The 25,466-nt window shown below is 41.6% G+C and overlaps 3 protein-coding genes across 6 annotated transcripts; 2 read left to right on the top strand and 1 right to left on the bottom strand.

The window, feature by feature from the left end:
- The first annotated feature begins 356 nt into the window (after window positions 1-356).
- LOC146654166 (low affinity immunoglobulin gamma Fc region receptor III-B-like) lies at window positions 357-3,543 on the top strand. 2 transcript variants are annotated; one of them, XM_085379934.1, is made up of 6 exons: window positions 357-447; window positions 539-574; window positions 701-991; window positions 1,506-1,778; window positions 2,041-2,313; window positions 2,451-3,543. In XM_085379934.1, exons 1-6 carry the CDS (start codon window positions 423-425, stop codon window positions 2,636-2,638), a joined length of 1,086 nt encoding a protein of 361 aa, XP_085236060.1. In that variant the 5' UTR covers window positions 357-422; the 3' UTR covers window positions 2,639-3,543. The 2 variants fall into 2 exon arrangements, with proteins under 2 accessions (XP_085236060.1, XP_085236061.1); XM_085379935.1 differs by having other exon boundaries at window positions 2,411-2,588.
- An 11,803-nt stretch (window positions 3,544-15,346) lies between these two features.
- Window positions 15,347-17,895, top strand: LOC146654167 (Fc receptor-like protein 5). The gene is made up of 6 exons (XM_085380224.1): window positions 15,347-15,396; window positions 15,488-15,523; window positions 15,650-15,940; window positions 16,427-16,699; window positions 16,991-17,263; window positions 17,401-17,895. Exons 1-6 carry the CDS (start codon window positions 15,372-15,374, stop codon window positions 17,703-17,705), a joined length of 1,203 nt encoding a protein of 400 aa, XP_085236350.1. The 5' UTR covers window positions 15,347-15,371; the 3' UTR covers window positions 17,706-17,895.
- A 77-nt stretch (window positions 17,896-17,972) lies between these two features.
- otol1b (otolin 1b) lies at window positions 17,973-25,049 on the bottom strand. Of its 3 annotated transcripts, none has more exons than XM_085380223.1 (5): window positions 24,602-25,049; window positions 21,853-21,994; window positions 21,675-21,764; window positions 19,879-19,950; window positions 17,973-19,801 (listed from the first exon to the last, which is right to left on the bottom strand). In XM_085380223.1, exons 1-5 carry the CDS (start codon window positions 24,626-24,628, stop codon window positions 18,897-18,899), a joined length of 1,236 nt encoding a protein of 411 aa, XP_085236349.1. In that variant the 5' UTR covers window positions 24,629-25,049; the 3' UTR covers window positions 17,973-18,896. The 3 variants fall into 3 exon arrangements, with proteins under 3 accessions (XP_085236349.1, XP_085236348.1, XP_085236347.1); XM_085380222.1 differs by having other exon boundaries at window positions 19,879-19,941; window positions 21,853-22,268; window positions 24,602-25,044; XM_085380221.1 differs by having other exon boundaries at window positions 21,853-22,268; window positions 24,602-25,042.
- Window positions 25,050-25,466: the final 417 nt, after the last annotated feature.

Genomic DNA, 25,466 nt, shown 5'->3' on the forward strand with positions numbered 1-25,466 from the left:
AGTGCTGTAAGAGAAAAAAGCTCATAGCAGACTATTGCATCAGTACTACAATAATAAAGTGTAAAATTTGCATTATTTCAATTGGCTTGATACAACAAATAAACAGAACAACTGTGTTTGCTAAATCTGGAAAATATCAACTTTCCACATTAATCAGAAGAAGAAAAAAAGTGTTGTTGGGGAGAACTGTGCAACATATCAGAGCTATTTAACAGGGGTCAGATACAGGAGGGAAGTTCTTTAATTTGCCACATGATGTGGTTTACCATGAAACTAATTTTAGCCTACGGTAGAAAATAGTTTGGAAAAGATGAAGTCCTCATGTGTTACACCCCAAGGGGGGGAAGAAGCATTTTCACTTCTCCTTTTAGTGAAAATGAATAAATACTCGATCGGCTTCTGTTTCTTGAAGAGTCTCCAAAATGGACAAGCTCATCTCTCTCTTTGGTGAGTTTTCTTCAGCTCATTTAATGAAAATGTACTTTTACATACTGACCTGATGTAACTGTCATTTAAACTTGATTATTTTCTCTTTCAGTTTTTTCAGCACTCTCACAGATTGTAGTGTCTCATGGTATGGACCAAATATTTTTTACAAATATACTTTCAATTTGCACAGATATTATTTTAGAAGTGATCTCAGGATTTACACTCATTACCAAAATAGATCCTTTAAACGTATTCTTCTTTTTTTCTGCAGTTCCCACTGAGACGTCTTTCAGAGCCAACATCGAGTTGGTGTCAGGACATTCAAGGATCTTCTCGGGGGAGAGAGCACACTTGAGATGCAGTATTCCTGATGTGCACAGGTCTAACTGGACCTACCTGTGGTTCAGGGGCTCTGAGGAGCTCTCACAGACTGGGCAGGAATTAAATCTGTTGAATACCAAAGTTCAAGAGAGCGGGAAATACTACTGCCAAGGAATAAGAAACACGAAGGTGGGAAAGATTCGCACCCAGCAAAGTGTCCCTGTGGAGCTCAAGGTGGACGGTAAGATCTGTTTGTCTGCATGAAAGAAATAAAATTGCTTTGCACGTTAGGCTTCTTTCTTCCTGTGTAATCCTAACACTGGAGCATTGAACATCTATAAGCTTCTTTTCAACTTTAGGTTTTCTGTGCAGCTCATCTAAGACATGCTGTGAGTGATGGCAGCACTTCTTAATACAGCCTGCAACTTATACTGTGACTTTCTAGGGTTTAACATATAAATCTTCTTCTATAATTCTACTTAAAATGTCAATTTGGTACAACAAGGACTTGTTTTGTTTGGGGTTTTTTGTACTTATGTGGTATCTTTTCCCCACCTTATGTTATAACTAGACAGTATATCAGGGGTGCAGGCTGTATTATAGAGTACCTTAACCTCCCCTTCTTGCATTGTAGCATTACGCATTATTGTTAGATGTTGTTACATTAAATGTTAGGAAATTAGTGAATTTCTCCCATTGCTTTACTAATGTAAGATTGGAAGTTATTCAGAGGTAACTCTGTGGTGTTTCCGTAGGTGGCTGGGCGATTCTGCAAGTCCCACGACATCCTCAACTTGTCGGGAGCACATTGGAGGTGACATGTCGTGTCAGAGGGAACCCCCGACTTGAAGAGATTATTTTGTACAAAGATGGCGTTGAAGTAATGAGACAAAACGGTCACAAGCCAGATTTCTATCTGACCAACTTGAGCCTTGAGGACCTAGGAGTATATTCTTGCAGGGCTTCCTGGGATGTGATGGGAGAAACACACTCTGTCATTTCTGCTGGTGCTCATGTACAGATCTTAGGTGAGATTACACAGAATTGTGTGTTCTTATCTTAGGTGTGGTGTAGTTAAAGGAATGACAGCATGCTTTGAGAGATGTGATCCATTTTTACACCTAGTGCTAAACTTGGTGTGTATAGACCTTCTCCTTTAATGCTGAGCAAGAAAGCCCATATTTCCCACAATGTTAAGTACATGTTAGTACAATTGAACATAAATATTCTTAGCCTCATGACCTACCACTTTTTTTTTTCCTTAAATTAAATCAATGTCTTCTGTCACAGAGGTTCTGTCACAGCCAGTTTTGAAGATCATCCCCAACTATGATACTCAGCTAAAGAGGATGAAGCTCATTTGCCATGTGCAGTACAACGCCCCTGCTCCTGCCCCTCCGATAGACTTCTATTTCTACAAAAATAACAGGCGACTGGGACCTGCAACCTCTGACAACTATAATGTAGTGAAACAGACTCCAGGGCTGTACAGCTGCAAGGCCAGGGTGCCTCAGTTGGGCCTCTCGAAGTCCAGTGAACCCAAAAACTTTGGACAAATAAGAGGTATTTAAATTTTAATTTACCCCAGCATTTGTTCTACACCGATAAGCCCCAAAGTTCCTAATGGATTGCTAAAAATGTGATACTTTGTGTCTAACAGTTGCACAGCCTCAGAGGCCATCTCATCTCTGACCCAACAGAACCTGAGAAGATGCCACCTCTTCATCCTGGACAAAGGCCAGTATTTCTCCTTGCTTCAGCCACAGATGACTTCCCACCTGCTGCTGCTTCATTACCAACCTCCCCTAACCTCTCCTCTCACCAGCCGATTCAGTTCACTCCAGAAAAGAGCACACCATCACAAGCGCCTCCACTGAAGACTTCATAAGCAGTCCCAACCACTTTGCTGACTACAGACCAGGATTTTAACTAAGCTACAACTCAAGATCAGGCAAATTGATTGGAGGAACCTGGTAACATGTCTGGGGACATAAACATAGTAACTAATTGACAATAAACCAGTAAACCAGTCACCAGTAAACATCCACAACATAAGATGTACTGGCTGGTTTACCAAAACATTTCTTATAACTTTCACTGAAACCAGCTAATTGTTTTCTATCATATTTCTGATGAAACAACACAGTTACAGGCTAATGCAGGAGAGAAACATCATTTAGCTAGCGCACCCACGTTACTAGCGTTACCCAAGGATAACCTGAATTAACCCCCTTATTTGGTCACGTTACTTTAAATAAGTATCAATTTTACATAAATGTATATACTGCTCGTCTACCGCTCTCACCTGAAACGCAGCAAAACAGCAGTTGTGTGTTACTGATGGTAACTGATTACTACTTTTATAAGGGATTACTTTGTCAGTCACTCATTTGTGTGATCCGCCACTGCCACCTACTGGCGGAACTAAATATCGCCTTAGCATCAAATCAGGTGGGAGGAAATGAGCTTTTCACTCTGTGTTATGATGTCAACTATTGTCACAACAAAAGCAAAAAAAAAAAAAGTGATTGGGGGGGCACATTAAAAGAAGTTCATCAAATTCTGAGACTTTTTTAACACTTAAAATACTCAGGGTGCCACACAGCCTCTCTGTGACAACGTAGCATACATTACAAACCAAACCCCTCTACTAATCACGCTGCGTCATTGTCACAGTTCTGTACTGAACTGTGCAATTTTTATCTTTTTGAATTATTTCCAGTTAACAAACATCAAGCGCTGTACCAGAATTGTTGGAGATATCTAACACATACATGTTAAAATCAAATAAAGCATTTTAAAAAATGTTATGTACTGCTGGATTTTATTTTCTGTGAACACAATTTCTTTTTACTGCTCCATATTTGAGCAGAACTTCTTATATATTACAATCACTGGTTTCATAAGACACAGGGGTGCAGTCATATTTTGACAGATTTACATTAAGATGCAGCTGTCGGTGATGACTATTTTGAACACATTTGTCTTTTCTATTTAACACTTTTTGCATGCATGTTCACACAACTTAGGTCATTATAGGTGAAAACAACTAAAAAGGAAGCAGCAGTTAAATCGTGAGAAAAAAGTAGGACCCAAACGGAAGGAGCTTTTTCATTTCATGCAAATGAGGCAAGGGTGACACTGGGTCAGGGCATTGACTTGAAGGTTAACTGAAGGAATCAGTAGAGGAACACAGTAATCTTGCTGATAAATAGATAAACAGCACTGATCATATTTTTGTGCTTTATCTTTTGCGTTGGTAGCTGAATAATAAACTTCTGCACGATCTCTCACTTACTGCTGCTACTTTTAATTAGGATGCTTTAACATAAGGAGGCACTGCATGTGCACAAAAATGTTGGATAAATTATACATTTTTTATGCTAAATATTGAACTTTTACACTTTTATCATTTTAAAAAAAACTTAGTTTCTTCTGTCTGGATAACAGGAGATTCATTTATTTACTACTTGTGAATGCCATCTTCCAATAATTAACTCAGTGGTATTTCTTGGGATGCTTTACTCACTATCTTAAAAAAAATTGGACTGTATTTAACCATTATATTTAATTAGGGTGGTGTCAATCAAAACTTTGGAGCGCTAATCTGCAGCAGCATTATTGTGTGGCGAGTACTATCCCTTCTTAAGAAGAGGCTAGGCAATAATAGAAGACGTGCAGACCAGCATGTACACTAGCACCACCAGTATTCAGACTTTGTGATAGTAAACACAAAGTGTGCATCACGGCTTGTCTGAGTAAAGCAGAAATCCAGAGAAGATGCTGTCGTCCTCACTGTTGGCATACGCTCCATTCCAGTCTCTGAGCGTCTCCATCCACAATCATTCCTCAGCACCTGATTGGAAAACTAGGCCTGCTGCGCCTGAACACCTCCCTCTGCAACTGGATCCTGGACTTTCTGACAGAGAGACCTCAGACAGTCCGGATCAGTAACAGCACCTCCAACACCACCACACTGAGCACTGGAGCCCCTCAGGGATGTGTGCTCAGCCCACTGCTGTTCACTCTGTTGTGGGCAGAGGGGGACAAATTTTGTCTGGGATAACTACCTTGGCACAACACCTGGTTTGGCAGCATGTGGCGAGGCTCCAAATGCTTTCAGTGTGAACTCCAGACCGCTGACAGGTCTCGCACTCAACAGCCGCTTTATCAGATGACGCATAATGCTCCGACGTGCTAAGGTCACTACATGGGTTACTCCATGTCTCAAGTTTTTTGAGGTGCTTTTGTGATATTTAATGGATCGGATTACTTTTTTTTTTCTCCCCGATATACGATCTAGTAATTTAGGTCAGGGTCAGACCGATATCGATACTGTATATCGGCTCGGTCCATCCCTAGGTTTTACTGTCATTGTTTCTAAAGAACCGGTGTGTAAAAACCGTCTGTCCGTCCGTCCGTACATACGTATGTATATATGTATGTATATATGTATGTATGTATAATGTCACAAAAGTCAAATCATCCCAAACTGGTTTCTAGAACCTGACATTAAGTACTTTTCAAGAAATCTGCAGCAACTGTGTGTCTGTCTGTGGCTGTCTTGTCAACATGGACCAAAATATCTGAGAAATGTTTCCAGCACCTTGTTGAATCAATGACATGAAGAATAAGGACAATTCTGAATGCAAAAGGAGATCCAACCCAGATTACCAGTATAGTCTTCTGCTGTTGTAGACCATCTGCTTCGAGGTTTGATGTGTTGTGAACTCAGAGAAACTCTTCTGCGTACCTTGGTTGTTACAAGTGGTTATTTCGCACATGTGGCACTAATAATCATGCCATGCTTAAAGTCACTTAAATCGTTTTTTCCCCATTCTGATGCTCAGCTTGAAGTTCAGCAGGTTGTCTTGACTATGTTTGCATACCTAAATAATAAAGTGGCCAATGAGTAAATAGCATAATAAAATATTCCTTTCTTAGGCTGAGGGTCGCAGATGCCAACAGACTTAATAAACTGATCCGTAAGGCCAGCAATGTTGTGGGGATGGAGCTGGACTCCCTCAAGGTGGTGTCGGAGAGGCGGATGCTGTCCAAGATAAAGACAATGTTGGATAACACCTCCCACCCACTCCATGACATGTTGGTCAGTCACAGGAGCTCGTTCAGTGAGAGACTGAGATTACCGAAAAGCACCACTGAACGACACAGGAAATCATTCCTGTCTGTGGCCATCTCCCTGTACAACGCATCCACTTAACACACTGTTTGCTGCTACAGCTACACATGTTTCTTTTCCAAATATTTATTTATAAGTGACTTATGTATGTATGTATGTATATATATGTATATATTGTACTATTCTTAGTTAGCGTATTGTCTGTCTTGTCTTAATGTTGGTTTAAAATGGAGCACTGTAACAAAAATAATTTCCCCCAGGGATCAATAAAGTATTCTGATTCTGATTCTGATTCTTATAAAGTCATTTTAAAGTGCATACCATTTTCTCCCTTTAAGCCCATAGATGAAGCCCATAGCCCACTGATGCAAGGTGGCCCAGGTAAACCAGTTCTTCCTGCATGGCCTTTTTCTCCAAATGGCTCTGTGTAAAATAAGTGTGAGTGGAAAATCTGTCAGGCCTCTGTGGACCGTGATCTGAGGGCCGGGTTTCTTGGTGTACTGGTACTTTGGCTTCGGAGTAGACTTAGCTTCAGTGTAGTACACCACAATGAGAGCAACCGCAACTACGTCCAGTCAACTGACCGACCGACAGTGTTTATAATGAAACAGTTCGAGAGGCCAACTGCGGGGCCAGCGGCAGCAACTGTGGCAAAGCAGGTCCGGAGACCGACCATGGGGAAAGTGGCGATGGCAAAGCGGGCACAGGCGATGACCCTTGGGCGGCTTGGCACGCTGGACGTGGCTTGGCAGGGGCAGGCCTGACAGTGGCTAGTCCAAACAACGCATTGACCTCAGCCTGAGGCATGGCGGGACCAGGCGAGGTGGAACCAGGTGTGGCAGGGCCAGGCATGGGCGTAGAAATGGCAGACGGTGATGGTGTATTCAGATGGAAGAGCTGCAGGCGACGGTGTGGATGCCACGGCCGGTTGAGCAGATGACGGCATGGCAGATGCAGGCAGTTGAGCTGGTGGCGTAGCAGCTGCAGGTGGTTTTGTAGGTGGTAGAGTGACAGGATGCAGGACATGCTGGGCTACGACTCCAGCTGATGTGGGAAACCCAGGTGGCTGTGAGGGCTCTCTGGAGCTCCCAGTGGAGACAGGTGATGGCTGTATGGATTCAGCTGATGGAGCAGGATGCTGGGCGGGCTTAGCTGAGCCTCCAGCTGTCACAGCAAACTGATGGCTGAGTTCTCCTGAGCCACCTCTTTCCTATCGGTGGACGAATGTACCATGTCGACCAATTAAAAAAAACAGTCAACACGTGGGATTTGGTTGTTTAGGAAGAGGGAAAAGTTTTAGGAGTGACGGTAACGGCAGCGAGACAGAGCGAGCGAGTGAGAGAGAGAGTTTTTAGATGTGGGAGATTTGTGACGTTTAGTGTGGAGTGTTTACTTAGTGTGTTGTGTTGTCTTGTGTAGTTGTTCTGTTGTGTAGTCGTTTTGTTTTGTGTGTCAGTGAGGGCACTAATGAATGTCACAAAGGCACATTGCAGTGTAAACACTGTCACTAAGTAGAAAACCAGCGGAGTGATACACCTGTTGTCAGGCCTGCAGGTTTATCCCTGCGCTGTTCTGTCTTTTGGTGGACAAACTTTTTTTTACTGGCACACATCATTTGTGGGGCATCTTATTGCGAAACCTGATTGTTCTCTCATTTTAGTTTTAGTAATATTTTTAAATGGTTGTACAAAATGAAGAAAAAAAACAGCAGGTGTATTGGCTGCATTTTTAGATAAATAGTTGTATATGTTTACAAAATGTACAATTTATATTTGCATTTCAAGTTATAAACATTTACTGTTTTTTTTTTTACAGAAAAAAAATGCTACTAGGATTTTAAGTTCTTTGTGTGATTTCAGATCAGTAATACTAATGCAGTATGTCAGTGAAAAAAACAACTAAATTCAGTTGAGCTGAAAAGAATGACACCAAACAAGGCAAGGGGGAAAAAATAAAATGAAACACTTTGAGGGTGAAATACAAACGTAAACTCAAAAGGAGTCAAAAACGGCTGTTGTATTACAGACCTCTGTGGGTTGATCCAACAAATCATGAAAAATTAGGTTTACATTTTTGTTCATGACAGTGCAGATTTCTGACATATTGTGTAATTTAAGCATCTAACAATGTGATTGTTTTCTAACAAAAAACAGTGTGAAACTTAAGTTAGACTTGTGTTTGTAAATGAACCGCCCCATGTTGTGTAGCTTTCTGGATTTTATACTTGTTGGGCTATTTATTTATTATACAGGCTATACAGTACATACAATCAAAACTCACATGTTTTATGTAACTAAAGTGTTTAATTATGTGGGCTACAGAGAATAATTAAATTCTAGACTATATTTATATGAAAAACGTGTATACTTACTGCATTTGAATTATTCTAACCATATGTAACCACCTGCATATGTGTTTGGAAAAAAAAAAGGCTTTGATTTTGCCACCCCATTTGATTCCTTTGCCACCCTCATGCCACCCTAAGAAAATTTCTCTAGATCCGCCCCGCTCTAGCGTAGATGACTGGCTCTGCCATGTTTTTTTTTTTTTGTTTTTGTTTTTTTTCTTTTGCCTGTCCCGTTTGGCTCTTTTGCCATCAGAATTATTGTCTAAAGGCAAAGAAAGATGCCCAACGGATTTACTTTACCAAATTGACCATCCCAGCCTTGCCGTAATGGTCCATTTGATTCACCTCTTATTGTTTATTTTATTTTCACTTACTGAATACGGGACAGACTTGACTGGGGGAAAGAAGGGGAGAAAGAAAGAGGGAAAGAGAAACAAGCTGAGAAGAGGGACAGGGGAGAAGGGCAAAAAACAAAAACCAAAAGAACGGGCAGAAAAAAAAATAAAAAGAAAAAAAAATGCATATATCAATCACCTGGATCACCTGCTGAGAAAGAAAAAAGAAAACAAGCAGAAGAGAACAAGAGTAATAGAATAAACAACATCACAATGATATATGGGAATATGACAGTAAATACTAAATACTAAACATTATTGTGCAGCACATAAGATCAACAGAACACAGTGTGCTTTGAGGTAGGAGCCAAAAAGGGTGTAGTTTGTGGGTGTGATCACCCGTGTGTACACCTGTGAGCATGGACGCGCTTGTTTTTTGTTTTTTTAAAAGGTTCCTTCATGTAATGATCTGCTAGAGGGTGTGGGGGGGCCACAGCCCCGTCCTCCAGGGCGTGAAGCAGGTGTGGAGGAGATCAACACTCCAGACATCCAGAGGCCCCCAGAACACAAGAGACCAAGGAAGACCAACAGAGGGGCAGCCGCGCCTGAGTGACCGAGCCCCAGGCCGAGAGGCCGGGGGCACCCCACCTCCGAAGTGGCCCGACCGAGCCCCAGGCTCCAGGCCCCGATAAACGGCCGCCAAGGAGTGAGCCGGTGTGTACCTGGACGCCCATCCCCAGACACAAAGAACAACCAACGCACCGATGTCTGAGGGAGTCCGCCACTGGCAGGGGGAGTGGTGGGGGGAGATAGGCCTCCAAACCTAGGAGGGCCTGAGATGTCCCCAGAGAGGTGGCGTCTGACACCCAACCTGACATATAGACACAGACATACAGGCACACACATATACAAACATCCATTCCCACCCTCATGCTCTCATATGCACTTACTCAACACTCACCCAACGTGGAGACAGACATAAAGAGACGCTGTACATACGATCACACTCCCCAAGCGTACTCTAAGCCCCGGGTCTAGGTATCCTTGCCCCTGGAGGGGGGGAACTGCACCCAGACCCAGGTGGTGTTACCCTTTTCCCTGCGGTGGGGGGAGGCAGACCGCCCCGACTCCGCAGCAGCAGGGAGGCCCCACACTCCAGACCGCAGTCGGACGGCCAACTCCTCCTAGCCCCCCTGCTCCAACAGGCAGCAGAGAACGGGGGTGTGTGAAGACTCTAAACCTCCCTCCGCCCGCTCATATGTAGTGTTGATGCATGTGTGTTCTAAGGTGCATTTAAAACCCAGGAGGGCATGGAGCTACCTGCCAGAGAGCAGCAGGTAAGCGCATAGTCCCTCCTGCTAGCCCTCAATGTCTACGTGTATTTAAAATTGAGAGGTGGGCAACGACGCCAGGGGCGAGGTGTACACCCTGATGGTAGTTTGGATTCCGTGTATCGTGCCCACCCCCAAGATCCTATATGTATTTGTAATGAGAGTGTGAGTAATGTGAATGTCTAAGTTGTGGGATAAAATTGAGGCAGAGGCAGCCAGAAGGGGACAGAGGGGGGGTAGCCTCCTCTGCACCCTGGTGACATACCCCTACTCCAAGGTCCTGCATGTGTGGGTGGTTGTGGTGGAGCGGGAAGAGGGAGGCAGCTGAAGATGGGGAGGGAAGGCTCTGCCATGTTTTTAATGTTTCTTCTTTCCGTGTGTCCGCTACTTTGAAACGCTTGGGTCTCTCTGCCCGCCACAGTTTCAAACTGGTCATGTGACTGCGTGGCCACATCTGATTGGTAAAAAAGTTACCGGAAACTCCACTGGTGGCATGTTATCTAATGTGTTAAACTAATTATTTTTTAAAAAGTAACGAGTCAAATTTTGCAAATGTAGCGGAGTAAAAGTACCGTTTCTTCTTCACAAATGTACTCAAGTAAAAGTAAAAAGTATCGTGCAAAAAAGGTACTTTAAAAGTACATTTTTTTCAAAAACTTACTCAAGTAAATGTAACGGAGTAAATGTAACTCGTTACTACCCACCTCTGCCGAGGGTGACGCGTTTCCCTTTGTTTTTCTTTTCCTTTCTTTTTTGTTAACTGTATCCACAATTGTTCTATAAAAATATTTTGAGTAAAAACCTGCATTCTATCAGAAAGCCACCAGATGGCGATAGCTCTGATTATAGAAATGCACATGAAAAGCTTTCATTCTTGACCTCTTTGAACACTGCTGAGTTTGACAAGTTTGTTATTTTTGGGTTGTGCATTTATTTGCTTTCTTGGAGAGAGTAAGATGAGAAGCTTAATGCCACTCTCGTCTCTGAACAATAAATGTAAAACTGCTAAATGTTTTGTTGTAAATTAGTATGCAGAAAAACCAAAGCGTAGAAGCTTTCTGTCACCTGTGGATACGGCTAGGCTGGCTGCAGCTGCCAGAGTGGTATGAATGCTCCTGACTCTGCACCAGAAAGCAAATAAGAGTGTTTACTAAAATTTCAGATAATTTTGAACCACAGGAATCACAAGGTAGATTCCTGGAGGCCAGCAACACTCAGTCAGGGGTCTGTCACTGTTACAGTCTGGACCTGTTAAAGTTTTAGACTTGCTGATATCCTCAATCCAGCTGTGCAGTGGAAACAGAGCGGCTCCATTCAAAGTTTTTCTGAAACACATCTGCTTGTCACCCACTGTGGCATCTTCTGTACCTCAGCTATTGTTCGCCCTTTTATGTACAGAGAGGGTAAAACAGACAATATCCGGATGGAACTATCAGATGAGGATTTATTTTAAGTGTATGTCTCCGGGGTATGTAGGCCCTTAATTCCCAAGTTGTATCTAACAAAGTAATGGGTAGGGTGAAGTTAGTGAGGTAGTGGGGGACTCCCAGTGGTTGTTTGTAATCTGTGCTGTGTGTTGCATATTCCATTTATGTCGAGAAATCCTCCAGTTACACCTGTAGAAATACTCCTTTTTTTCATGGCTGACCTCCAGTCACAAGCTGAATGTACAGAAGTGATTTAATTTTTCTATACAGTGTTGGTTAATCCTCCTTCTGGATGAAGTCGGAGACGATAATCCTGTAATATTTACAGGAGATTAAAAAAAACATTGAATGCTGCTCGAATGTATGCAGAAGCCATTTATCAGGTTTTTAAAAAACATGTTAAACTGCATCTTTTTTACCTTATAGGTTTGTTGTTGTGTGACATGGGAGAAATGAACAGAATATGTCTTTTATTTAAATGTAACTTATTGGGGCAGTATTAGTATATTTGCATCTATGGGTGCGTGATTAATAAAAATAGAAAAGTCAGATGGACTGTTGTGGTTCCTTTTATGTTTCACATGACTGTGATTGTCACGATTTTGCAAGTCAGGAATGAAGTGGAATTAACCCAGAATTTTAGCTGTGTCTACTGTTCTGTATGGTATCCAGTAGGGGAACACTTTAAGGGTGGCTTCTTGGCAGCATATCTTAAGGATGTGTTTTTCATGACGTGGCTGGTGATCTGCTGTTGATAGCATTTTAGGCCTCTCACTTCTTCTTTTGCTCTACATTTGTCCAATTTACTTAAATTTGTAAGGACACACTTCATACCCTGCTGAGGTTTCAATCACCTTTTTGGTGCTAAACTAGTATTTAGTGGCTTTCAAACTGTTTTATCTTAAATATTTTTCCAATATTTTCACTGATTGAACCACAAAATATGTTTCTGTGACAGGCTGCTAATAAAAAAATGCCTGAAGATACAATTTAAAAATGGTCCTTAGTTATATTGTCTGTAACAAATAAAGACAAAAAAAACAAAAAAAACACATTCCCATGAATATTGTCAGGTATAAGGAGTCGACTAAAAAACAAGAAAAACAAAAGAGAAGCCAAGAAAGCCTCAAGAACTATTGCTCAAGACCTCTTGACTCGAGGAAAAATCAGAGAAAAGAAAAAGAGAACAAGAAAACACACCCTTCCTGTGAAAAACCCCCAGTGATTAATTTTCACTAAAAGGGTTCAAATGAGCTCGAAAGAATAATGCAACAAATAATATTTTACATTTTGTGAGTACAGCTCAACAAAAGCTTATTTTAAACGTGTGCAATGAGGTTGTGGTATTTTTGGCAGTGAATTTTATAAAAACATGGAGTGTCATTCCATTTATTTATATATCTTATAATATCTTAATGTAGATAAACTGCTTTAGGCTCAATCTAAGTTAAACCCATGTGAACTGCAGCCTCGGTCTCCTGTTTTTAACTAAGTGGTACCTGGTGTGGTCTTCTGCTGCCACAGACCATCTGCTTCGAGGTTTGATGTGGTCACAGATGCTCTTCTGCCGAAGAGTAAGTGTCTACAGCCATCTGAAAAACACGGTGGAGGCTCTGCCATGGCCACTATCTGGAAAATGACTGATTGGCAGCTGAATATATTCACACTGCGGTTCAATGAAAGCATACCTGGATTTAAACAACACACACACACAATGGGACACTGTCAGTCATGGATTGGCCTCCCCACAGCCTGAACCTCAGCATTACTAAATCTAAATGCTAAGCTAAAGAGCTTTAAGTGTCCTTCCAAAAGCCTGGAGAAATATTCCGGAAGACTTCTTAAAGAAATTAAAAGAAAACTGCCTCAGACAGTTTGGACTGTGTACAAGAATAACAGTCATCATTCCAAATATTGATCATTAAGCTTGTTAGAATTATACAAATTTTATTTTTGCCTGATATGCTGTTTTTTCACATTTCAATAAATCGCTGCACCTATTTCTCATTTCCCTGGTAAAATATAAAGACACGAGGGGTGACTCATGACATTTTGCACAGTGCCGTAAGAAAAACAGCTTATAGCAGGCTGCGAGCTGTTTTTGCATCGGTACTACAATAATAAAGTGTAAAATGTGTATTATTTCAATTAGCTTGATTTAACTGTAACTACAGGGGTCCAACAAACAATGGCGACGCATCATCACGCATCTGTTTTTAAGAACAGGCTCAAGACCCACCTTTTTAATTTAGCTTTTACTTAATGTTTATTTATTTTATGCTTATTTATTCTATCCGGTTATTCTATTATTAATTTAGGCTTTACCTAATATTTATTGATTTTATTCTTATTAATTTTTTAATCTTCTTACTCTATTTATATTTATATTGTATCCCGTTCTTATTTATTTTATCGTTTTACCCTGTACATATCCTATTGTGTCATGTCTCCAGTGTTTCCTCGGAGGGCGCTCTCTGCACCGGGGCTGTGATCGACCGTGGCTGCTGGGGCTCTGGGGGTCCTCTCAGCCTGGTTGGGGGGCTCCTTTGCCTCCCTCCTGCTGTGTGCCCAGCCTGGAGGCTGCGGTCTGTGATTGGCTCCCGGTGCAGACGGCTCCCTGTTATAGTGTTTCCTCACTTGGCACATGCGTACCCAGCCCAATTTTACTCTTTAAGTGTGCGTGTGTGTGTGTGTGTGTGTGTGTGTGTGTGTGTGTGTGTGTGGGGGGGGGGGGGGGGGGGGGGTATGTGTGTATTCACATTGTTTATGTTAATGAGAGTGTGGGGAGTGAGTTGGAGGGTGGGGTGGAGTGGGCTGTTTTTAACCATGTAAAGCACTTTGTGCTACATTTTTTTTTGTATGAAAAGTGCTTTATAAATAAAAATTGATTGATTGATATTGACGTCTTCGGAAGATTATTTCTCTCTCTCTCTTTCTCATTTTCTTCAGACACCGTGAAAACTACAGAAAACACAGTTTACAACGTAAATATCTCTGAAACCCATTAAAGTCTCTCATGTTAGTGTCAATAAACAGTCTCGAGCTAGCGGAACAGGAAAAATGCAACATAACGGATATTACTGAAAATATCCTCTTATCGCCAATATAAAACATTTATACAACATGATATATACAATATACTGTACATGAAAACCATTACCATGTGCGCTTCTTAGACCACATGCACAATAACATTACTGTTGTGGCTGTAGCTCTGTATCCATGCTAGTTCTGACCCACAATGCCATGGATGTGCTCTCAGCTAAACTCTGGTCACGTGACCATCACAAACTCTACCTCAAACAAACTTTACAGCACTTTACACTTTATAACACTTTTAACAAACCCTTCTTTTGTAATCACATATTTTAGACACGTTTTTAATCAATGCTAGCTACACTTTTGTTTTATCCAATCCATTTTTAACCCTTTCCAACAAATATATGAACTAAATGAAATGTGAATCTATCATAGAAACATATAAAACAAACACCTTCATTTTACAATAACAAATAAACAGAACAACTGTGTTTGCTAATTCTAGAAAATATCAAGTTTCCACATTAAACAGATGAAGAAAAATAGTGTTGTTGGGGAGGACTGTGCAACACATCAGTCCAAAACCTCCCACAGGGGGGTCAGATAACAGGTGACTGTGGGGGAAATAAAACACGATCCACATGGTTTTCATTCTCATCAAGCGATTCAGTGACTCCTTGTGGTCTCTTGATGAAGGAAGAGATCCCTGCTATCAGGATAGAAATGTTTCCTGTGTTAAAAATGGTCAGTTCCCATTTACTTGTAATTATTCTTCCTGTGATGTGACCATGTCAAAAAAAATGCCTTCACAGCATAAAAGACAATTTGCCACAAGATGTGGTTTACCATGAAATTAATTTTAGCCTAGGGTAGAAATCTTTTTGGTAAGAAGGATGTCCTGATATGGCGCACCCCGAGGGGGGGAAGAAGCATTTTCACTTCTCCTTTTAGTGAAAATGAATAAATACTCGATCGGTTTCTGTTTCTTGAAGAGTCTCCAAAATGGACAAGCTCATCTCTCTCTTTGGTGAGTTTTCTTCAGCTCATTTAATGAAAATGTACTTTTACATACTGACCTGATGTAACTGTCATTTAAACTTGATTATTTTCTCTTTCAGTTTTTTCAGCACTCTCACAGATTGTAGTGTCTCATGGTATGGACCAAATATTCTTTACAAATATACTTTCAATTTGCACAGATATTATTTTAGAAGTGATCTCAGGATTTACACTCATTACCAAAATAGATCCTTTAAACGTATTCTTCTTTTTTTCTGCAGTTCCCACTGAGACGTCTTTCAGAGCCAACATCGAGTTGGTGTCAGGACATTCAAGGATCTTCTCGGGGGAGAGAGCACACTTGAGATGCAGTATTCCTGATGTGCACAGGTCTAACTGGACCTACCTGTGGTTCAGGGGCTCTGAGGAGCTCTCACAGACTGGGGGGGAATTAAAACTGTGGAATACCAAAGTTCAAGAGAGCGGGAAATACTACTGCCAAGGAATAAGAAACACGAAGGTGGGAAAGATTCGCACCCAGCTAAGTGTCCCTGTGGAGCTCAAGGTGGACGGTAAGATCTGTTTGTCTGCATGAAAGAAATAAAATTGCTTTGCACATTAGGCTTCTTTCTTCCTGTGTAATCCTAACACTGGAGCATTGAACATCTATAAGCTTCTTTTCAACTTTAGGTTTTCTGTGCAGCTCATCTAAGACATGCTGTGAGTGATGGCAGCACTTCTTAATACAGCCTGCAACTTATACTGTGACTTTCTAGGGTTTAACATATAAATCTTCTATAATTCTACTTAAAATGTCAATTTGGTACAACAAGGACTTGTTTTGTTTGGGGTTTTTTGTACTTATGTGGTATCTTTTCCCCACCTTATGTTATAACTAGACAGTATATCAGGGGTGCAGGCTGTATTATAGAGTAGCATTGTAGCATTATTGTTAGATGTTGTTACATTAAATGTTAGGAAATTAGTGAATTTCTCCCATTGCTTTACTAATGTAAGATTGGAAGTTATTCAGAGGTAACTCTGTGGTGTTTCCGTAGGTGGCTGGGCGATTCTGCAAGTCCCACGACATCCTCAACTTGTCGGGAGCACATTGGAGGTGACATGTCGTGTCAGAGGGAACCCCCGACTTGAAGAGATTATTTTGTACAAAGATGGCGTTGAAGTAATGAGACAAAACGGTCACGAGCCAGATTTCTATCTGACCAACTTGAGCCTTGAGGACCTAGGAGTATATTCTTGCAGGGCTTCCTGGGATGTGAGGAGACAAACACTCTCTGTCATTTCTGCTGGTGCTCATGTACAGATCTTAGGTGAGATTACACAGAATTGTGTGTTCTTATCTTAGGTGTGGTGTAGTTAAAGGAATGACAGCATGCTTTGAGAGATGTGCTAATCTAGATAGTGTTCTTATAAGTGATCCATTTTTACACCTAGTGCTAAACTTGGTGTGTATAGACCTTCTCCTTTAATGCTGAGCAAGAAAGCCCATATTTCCCACAATGTTAAGTTATTCCTGTTAGTACAATTGAACATAAATATTCTTAGCCTCATGACCTACCACTTGTTTTTTTCTTAAATTAAACCAATGTCTTCTGTCACAGAGGTTCTGTCACAGCCAATTTTGGAGATCATCCCCAACTATGATACTCAGCTAAAGAGGATGAAGCTCATTTGCCATGTGCAGTACAACGCCCCTGCTCCTGCCCCTCCGATAGACTTCTATTTCTACAAAAATAACAGGCGACTGGGACCTGCAACCTCTGACAACTATAATGTAGTGAAACAGACTCCAGGGCTGTACAGCTGCAAGGCCAGGGTGCCTCAGTTGGGCCTCTCGAAGTCCAGTGAACCCAAAAACTTTGGACAAATAAGAGGTATTTAAATTTTAATTTACCCCAGCATTTGTTCTACACCGATAAGCCCCAAAGTTCCTAATGGATTGCTAAAAATGTGATACTTTGTGTGTAATAGTTGCACAGCCTCAGAGGCCATCTCATCTCTGACCCAACAGAACCTGAGAAGATGCCACCTCTTCATCCTGGACAAAGGCCAGTATTTCGCCTTGCTTCAGCCACAGATGACTTCCCACCTGCTGCTGCTTCATTACCAACCTCCCCTAACCTCTCCTCTCACCAGCCGATCCAGTTCACTCCAGAAAAGAGCACACCATCACAAGCGCCTCCACTGACTTCACAAGCAGTCCCAACCAGTTTGCTGACTACAGACCAGGATTTTGACTCAGCTACAACTCAAGATCAGGCAAATCCATTTGAGGAATCCGATGACATGTCTGGGGACTCTGCAGATTCTCTTTGATAACTTAGCATACATTACACACAATCTCTCTACTAATCATGCTGGGTCATTGTCACACTTCTGTATTTAACTGTGCAATTTTTCATCTTTTGTATTTGTACTTTGTACAACTAGAAATCTCATATATGAGGTCCTGCACCTGAAATTCTGATATCTCCAGTTAACAAACATCAAGCGCTGTACCAGAATTGTTGGAAATATCTAACACATACATGTTAAAGTCAAATAAAGCATTTCACAAAATGTTATGTACTGCTGGATTTTATTTTCTGTGAACACAATTTCTTTTTACTGCTCCATATTTGAGCAGGACTTCTTATATATTACAATCACTGGTTTCATAAGACACAGGGGTGCAGTCATTTTTTGACAGGTTTACATTAAGATTAATGATGCAGCTATCAGTGGTGACTATTTTGAACACATTTGTCTTTTCTATTGATCGCTTTTTGCATACATGTTCACACAGCTTAGGTCATTATGGGTGAAAACAACTAAAAAGGAAGCAGCAGTTAAATCGTGAGAAAAAAGTGGGACCCAAAACGAAGGAGCTTTTTTTTTCGTTTCATGCAAATGAGGCAAGGGTGACACTGGGTCAGGGCATTGACTTGAAGGTTAACTGAAGGAATCAGTAGAGGAACACAGTAATCTTGCTGACAAATAGATAAACAGCACTGATCATATTTTTGTGCTTTATCTTTTGCGTTGGTAGCTGAATAATAAACTTCTGCACGATCTCTCACTTACTGCTGCTACTTTTAATTAGGATGCTTTAACATAAGGAGGCACTGCATGTGCACAAAAATGTTGGATAAATTATACATTTTTTATGCTAAATATTGAACTTTTACACTTTTATCATTTAAAAAAACTTTCTTCTGTCTGGATAACAGGAGATTAGTTTATGATCTTTTACTACTTGTGAACGCCATCTTCCAATAATTACCTCAGGGGTATTTCTTGGGATGCTTTACTCACTGTGTTTTGTGAATTGGACTGTATTTAACCATTATATTTAATTAGGGTGGTGTCAATCAAAACTTTGGAGCACTACTCTGCAGCAGCATTATTGTGTGGCGAGTACTATCCCTTCTTAAGAAGAGGCTAGGCAATAATAGAAGACGTGCAGACCAGCATGTACACTAGCACCACCAGTATTCAGACTTTGTGATAGTAAACACAAAGTGTGCATCACGGCTTGTCTGAGTAAAGCAGAAATCCAGAGAAGATGCTGTCGTCCTCACTGCTGGCATACGCTCCATTCCAGTCTCTGAGCGTCTCCATCCACACCTGATCGCCTGCAGCCAACCGCAGCACCACCAGAGTGGAGGCCTGGTCGATGTCTTGACCGTACAGAGAATCCCGTGTCCTCACTCTCCGTGACCCGTTCACCACCAGCGTGGCTCGCAGCGGCTGATTGCGCACGGTGATGTGGAAGGAGAAGACATAAACTCCAGGGTAGACACATGTAAAGCTGTTGGAAGTTATGTTGAAGTGGTTCTCTTCATTGTAGAAGACTTTGTCGAAGCGGATCGGGAAGCCTGAAGGAGGGAAAGACTTTCTCGGAGAGATACCTACGCTGAAGGCAGAGTGTTTCTGGGGAACCCCTGATCCAGAACCCTTAGCACCTTTGAATCCACGAAAACCCCGCTCACCTCTCATCCCAGGGTAACCTCTTTCCCCTCTCGGTCCTGGAATCCCTCTTATACCTTGTGGTCCTTCTAGCCCCCTCACCCCTGGTTCTCCTTGTGGTCCAGGAGCTCCCGGATCCCCTCGGACACCTATAGGGCCTGGGGAGCCATGCTTGCCATTCTGTCCTGGAATTCCCATCGCTCCTGGGATTCCAGGAGCTCCAGGTTCACCTGGTTCACCTTTGTGTCCTTTCTCTCCATATGAGGCACACTCCCCTCTATCCCCCTTATCTCCTTTTGGTCCATGTACTGTAGCCACTCCTGGAGGCCCAGCTGGCCCCTCTTTTCCAGGTTCTCCTTTCTCACCAGCAGTCCCATTCTTGCCAGGTTCTCCTTTCTGCCCTTTTTCTCCTTTGAGACCTTGCAGTCCTACTTCACCCTTTTCCCCTTTGTAGCCAACATCACCTGTAAGGTAAGGAAAACTGTGTAAAAATAAATGAAGTCAGGTAACAATGAAAAATATAGCCATGAGATTTTTATACCTTTTGGTCCTGGTTTTCCTGGAATGCCTAGTGGCCCACTTGGCCCACTGTTTCCTCTGTCACCTTTGTCCCCTAGAAAATTTGCGAAATACAAATATATTAATTATATTTAAAATATAAATTTATTTTAAAAGAAATTCTCTTAGATGAGGAAAGACAATATATAGATAAATCAACCACTTCATTAGGTATGCCTGAATGCCTGTTAACACAGATATGTAATCAGCCAATCATGTGACAGCATCCTAATGCATTTGGGAATGTAGATGTGCTCAAGAATAGCTGCTGAAGTTCAAGCTGAGCATCAGAATGGGGGAAAAAGTGATTTAAGGGACTTTGAACATGGTCGTTATTGCCAGACAAGCTGGTCAGAGTATCTGCAGATCTGCTGGGATTTCCCCACAAAATCTCTAAGATTTACAGAGAAAAAAAAAAGAGAAAATTTCCAGTGAGCAGAAGTTTTCTATGTGAAAAAGTCTTGTCAGTGGTTAGAGGATAATGACCAAGCTGAGTGGATGGAAGGCAACAGTAACTCACAGTAACAGTACCTAAATAATCACTCCTTGTAAGCGCCATTTATAGTTACTTCATGTTCTTATTTGAGGTAACTTGCTTCATGCACATTCTAAAATTTGATGTTTGAAAATAATGTATATTGTTATTATTTCAGTTTATTTTGAAAAATGTCAACAGGATCTTGTGCTTTATTGTAAAAGGTTTATGTGGAAAATAAACTAAACGGCTGAGCCACACGATGGTTTTACTCGTCGTTGCAAACCAACCAACGCGTAAAAACTGTCGCTTGTCCGTCAGCAGTGTGGTTATTTTAAATATAAGAGAAAGAGAACTCTAACAAATTAATATAGCCACTACACTCCTTACAAAAAAGATATGCACAAGAGCATCTCTGAACACATCAAACCTTTAAGCAGGAGATTACACAAGTGGCACTACTGGCAGCTAAAAACAGGAAACTACAATTTGAATAGGATTTCCAAAATTGGTCAACAGAAAGTTAAAAAAATGTTGCCTGGTCTGATGAGTCACAAGTTTCGAAACGAGCTGTTTTAGAAGATCAGAATTTGGCACAAACAACATAAAACATAACAGCACGACTCTGTCCTGCCTTGTATCAATGGTTCAGGTTGATGTGATGGTGCGGGGGATAGTTTCTTGGCATACTAAAGTCTCCTTAGTACCAAATGAGCAACGTTTAAACACCGAAACCTACCTGAGTGTTGTTGCTGATCACGTCCATCCCTATTCTCTCCTGACTGCTTTCAGCAGGATTACAAATCATGTCACAAAACTCAAATCATCCCAAACTGCTTTCTAGAACCTGACATTCAGTCATGTTCAAGAAATCTGCAGTAACTGTGTGATGCTGTCTTGTCAACATGGACCAAAATCTCTGAGAAATGTTTCAAGCACATTGTTGAATCTATGACATGAAGAATAAAGACAGTTCTGAAGGCAAAAGGAGATCCAACCCAAATTACCAGTACGGTCTTCTGCTGCTGTGGAACATTTACTTCGAGGTTTGATGTGTTGTGAATTCAGAGAAGCTCTTCTGAATACCTTGGTTGTTACAAGTGGTTATTTGGGTTACTCTCACACATGTGGCACTAATAAGTACACCATGCTTAGTCACTTAATCCTTTTGTCCCCATTCTGATGCTCAGTTTGAACTTCAGCAGGTGTCTTGACTATGTCTACATACCTAAATAATAAAGTAGCCAGTGAGTAAATAACATAATACAATATATCATTTTAATAAGTAATTTTTAAGTGTGTACCTTTTTCTCCCTTTAAGCCAATAGGGCCACTGATGCCAGGTGGCCCAGGTAAACCAGCTGCTCCTGTAAGGCCTTTTTCTCCAGGTGCCCCTGAGTAAAATAAGTGTGAGTGGAAAATCTGAAGCCAAACAAACCAAACAATAATTAATAACATTAAAACATATCAGTGAGTCTATACCTGTCAGGCCTCTTTCTCCTTTCAGGCCCCTGGGCCCTCTCTCCGGTGGGCAGCATTCACAAAAGTTAAAGTAACACTCGTTGTAATCCAGAGTGTAGTTCTCAGGACCAACACCAGGTGGCCCGGTGCCGTCAGGGTAGTGCTGTGGAAAGACATGACTTGGGTTGGTGGTCCTCACTGGGTTGGGCGGGGGATGGGGCTTCACAGGATTTGCAGTTGGGACTATTTTAAGAGTCTTGGGCACGCTGGTGGTTACAGGGCTGTGGACCGTGATCTGAGGGACGGGTTTCTTGGTGTACTGGTACTTTGGCTTCGGAGTAGTCTTAGCTTCAGTGTAGTACACCACAATGAGAGCAACCGCAACTACAGCCACAAGAGTCGACTGGCAGGAAATAATCCTCATGGTTGTCGGGGATCTGAGAGTGCATCGAGACGTTATTCTGATATTTGTCAGACTTTGTTTAATCTTCCATATAATTAAACTTTAAACAAATAAGAAGTTTAAAAAAAGCACATGCTAGCACTTAGGGTTGCCAACCGTCCCTTAAAAAAACGGAATCGTCCCGTATTTAGAAACAAAAGTACAGGTCCCGTATTGAGCTAATAAGGGACGCACTTTGTCCCGTAATACAGTGAGAATCAAAAGTAGTCTATAAATGTTAATGGAATTAACGCTTTGTTTGAAAACATAATTCCCAGCCCCTCTCCTGCTTTGTGACCAATGAGCTGACAGCACACTTATGACAATTCGAGTATGACAAGTCAGATTACCGCTCATCTCATTGGTTGAGGAAAGGTCGCTTACTGAGAAAATACCGGAAGACAACCGATGACCACAACAACAAGCATGGCCAACAGGGAAACAAACGCCGACACTGCGGTGCAAGTCTCGGACGGCACACTGTGCGTCCATAAAATGAAGGTTATAACAGAAAATCTGTCACTCTCTGTCTCTCCCTCTCCGTCTTTCACTCACACAGACACACCACCACATCAACTTTGCTAAATTGCTAATGAAAAACATTGATCAGGCAGCTGTGATTGAGCAGCAGTGTAAATCCAACTATTTTCACGGTTGTTGTGGTCGTGATAATTTTGTGATGCCACATGGAAAAGGCTCGGATGAGCTTTCCAAAGTTCTACAAGTTGTGCCTCCATCGCTTGTGTCCAGATCACACGCTGCACAGCTGTGCTGCAACGTCTTTTTCACCGACGTTTACGTGTTTGCGCGTGAGCAGCTGCGGTGACACCCTCACGAGCGATTGATGATCGGGAGCTGGTCGTGAGGTGTTAATCGCTTCTCGTTACCCCACGTATACTACACGATGCACGATGAAGGCCAAAATCGGGCCGATCACCAAATCGGTCGCACGACTCAAAAATCAGCTCAAAATGGGCCAAAAATCGCACAGTGTGAGCCCAGCATTAGAGCAGCAATGTTTGTTCCCCTCAGAGAAAGAAAAAAAAAGGCTGCAAAAGTACAGGGAGGAATGGGAAAAGGAAAACACCTGGCTGGAAAAGTGCACTATAAAGCGCACTGCACTGTGTGCTGGCGCACTTTTTCCATAGGCATGCTTCTATTGGTGGGCACATGAAGAACATGAGGGGCGTGAAAGCTCGGGGAACCCTTTACCAATTTTTTGTCCGCCAGGCCATGGCAGAAGCAGATATGGTATGTAAACACTGGTTTGTTTTTTTAAAACCCTCTGGTTAAGGTTAATATGGGCATGTGCAGTGGATATCAGCGCTATGTGGCCAGAAGTGTGATAATATAACTTATTTTGTGTAATAAACAACTGCAAGGATAGATGATTACAACAAATAGATCACTAATACATAAAAGTAATACATAGATGAATAATGATGATGAGTTAAGATGCGTAATCATGGGAACAAGTGGGTTTACAAACAGGAGCAGCTGATTAGCTTTAGAAAAGCTGAAATAATACCTCAACTGAAGCCAACTGTACTAAATGCACTAAATGTGCACTGTTACAAGAATATTTTTCGTTCTATTGCTTTCTATTAATTTATATAATTTTAAGTTAAGCAGGACAGAGTTCTTTTAAAGAAAGATTTACTTATATTCTCAAAAGTTAAGCATGACAGGCTTCTGTTTAAGAAAGAGACCTGTTTTACTGTGTTAATGTTGTTATTTGTGAGCTAAAAATAAATGGCTAAATGATCATTTGTTTCACATATAGTCATATCACAAAGAATATGCATCTGCTTAAATCAAGTTCAAGTCAAATGGTTAAAAAATAATTTCACACACAAAAAAAGAGCTACCACACTGGGAAGGGTGAAGACAACTGGGTTGCCCAGCCCTGGCCATGAGGTGTCCCTTATTTATTTTTCAGGGAGTTGGCAACCCTACTAGCACTTCACTCACAAACGTAGAACAGACTGTACCTCTCAAATTTCTATTGTTTCCATGCATTTATTCCATGTTTATGTTTTCCTCTTTCCTTTTCTGTATTTTAACTTTTCCTAAAATGCCAGTCACAGGTTAGCTCTACTTTTTATTTATTTATTTATTTATTGCTGCAGTCTGATATTCAGTCAATACTGGTTTCTGTTAGTTAGTCAGTTATTTCAGATTTGTTTGAACAAAGCTGGAATCACACTATCAATTTCAGTAATCTACACACAAGCAAAAATATCAAATAAACTTGTACTCTCACTAGTTTAAACTAGGTGACTTAAAAGCTTCTGAGTATATTTGTTCAACCAAGTTATAAGCACTTACCCAGTTATGCATAAGTGTTATGGTCATTTATCCTCTCTAGCAGTGTCTTGGAGGCTGCACCAGGAGCTTCAGGTCCCTCTGATATCTCTGCCAGGCGTGAGTAAAGGGCCATCTCCTCCAATGAGGGGGTTTTGCTGGAAGCATAGGGGGAGGTCTGAAATCTCACTATGGTGGGCTGGAGCCAACCCAAGGAGAACCACTGTGCTGTGGCCTATTCTCTGTACCCCTGTTGTGTAGAAAGGTGCTTTTGTGACACGGGATACATCATCCGCCGGGAGCACTCTCTCGCTGCTAGCTAGCAAGGAGCAAAGGCCATGGGGCAGTAGTTCACCTGATATGGGAGGCATTCCTCCAAGCAGCCCACCTACTACCCAGGCTCTTAATGGGACAAAGCCAAGCAAGGAGGAATCTCTGACACTGGCTTTTAGAGCGGCCACTTTTGGAGACTGCACTGCATGTATGCATGTGTGACACTTTGTATGCACAAAGCTGCAAGTATATTTTCTTGCATGATCTTGTACTTTGACCTGTGGCAAAAAATCAGCGACAATTAATTAAACTGGCTTAACACTAGATCTGAAAACTGGCACGTAGCACAGAGAGCTCAGTATTTACAATCTAACCGTACTTGGTGAACATCCAGGGGAAAGCTTTAGCTTTTAACGAGCACTCATAATCACTCAGCAGCAGCTAAACCTGAGCTGTTTGTCAAAAGAACCAGCTTATCTCCTTAAATCGATGCACTTGCAATGCTTGCCCGATCACTGGGACTGACTTTTTTAGCACATGAACCCTCAGGTCAGCTGACGGAGACATTTGTTAACTATGATTCAAACTGTGCAGCTGGACAATGATTCATTCTTGT

Source organism: Rhamphochromis longiceps, linkage group LG14 (genome assembly GCF_057381845.1).
Source record: "Rhamphochromis longiceps isolate RC_006_pf linkage group LG14, R_longiceps_female_GT1.1, whole genome shotgun sequence".
NCBI classification, from domain to species: Eukaryota; Metazoa; Chordata; class Actinopteri; order Cichliformes; family Cichlidae; genus Rhamphochromis; species Rhamphochromis longiceps.

What these genes read in the sequence shown, in the direction of transcription:
- LOC146654167 (XM_085380224.1), top strand. Translation starts at nt 15,372, where the DNA reads ATGGACAAGCTCATCTCTCTCTTTG. An exon ending in CAAGCTCATCTCTCTCTTTG is followed by an intron (nt 15,397 to 15,487) that starts GTGAGTTTTCTT and finishes TTTCTCTTTCAG; the next exon opens with TTTTTTCAGCACTCTCACAG. An exon ending in TGCTCATGTACAGATCTTAG is followed by an intron (nt 16,700 to 16,990) that starts GTGAGATTACAC and finishes CTTCTGTCACAG; the next exon opens with AGGTTCTGTCACAGCCAATT.
- LOC146654166 (XM_085379934.1), top strand. Translation starts at nt 423, where the DNA reads ATGGACAAGCTCATCTCTCTCTTTG. An exon ending in ACAGATTGTAGTGTCTCATG is followed by an intron (nt 575 to 700) that starts GTATGGACCAAA and finishes TTTTTTCTGCAG; the next exon opens with TTCCCACTGAGACGTCTTTC. An exon ending in TGTGGAGCTCAAGGTGGACG is followed by an intron (nt 992 to 1,505) that starts GTAAGATCTGTT and finishes GTGTTTCCGTAG; the next exon opens with GTGGCTGGGCGATTCTGCAA.
- otol1b (XM_085380221.1), bottom strand. Translation starts at nt 22,255, where the DNA reads ATGAGGATTATTTCCTGCCAGTCGACTCTTGTGGCTGTAGTTGCGGTT. An exon ending in AGGAGAAAGAGGCCTGACAG is followed by an intron (nt 21,765 to 21,852) that starts GTATAGACTCAC and finishes TATTTTACTCAG; the next exon opens with GGGCACCTGGAGAAAAAGGC. An exon ending in TGGCTTAAAGGGAGAAAAAG is followed by an intron (nt 19,951 to 21,674) that starts GTACACACTTAA and finishes CAAATTTTCTAG; the next exon opens with GGGACAAAGGTGACAGAGGA.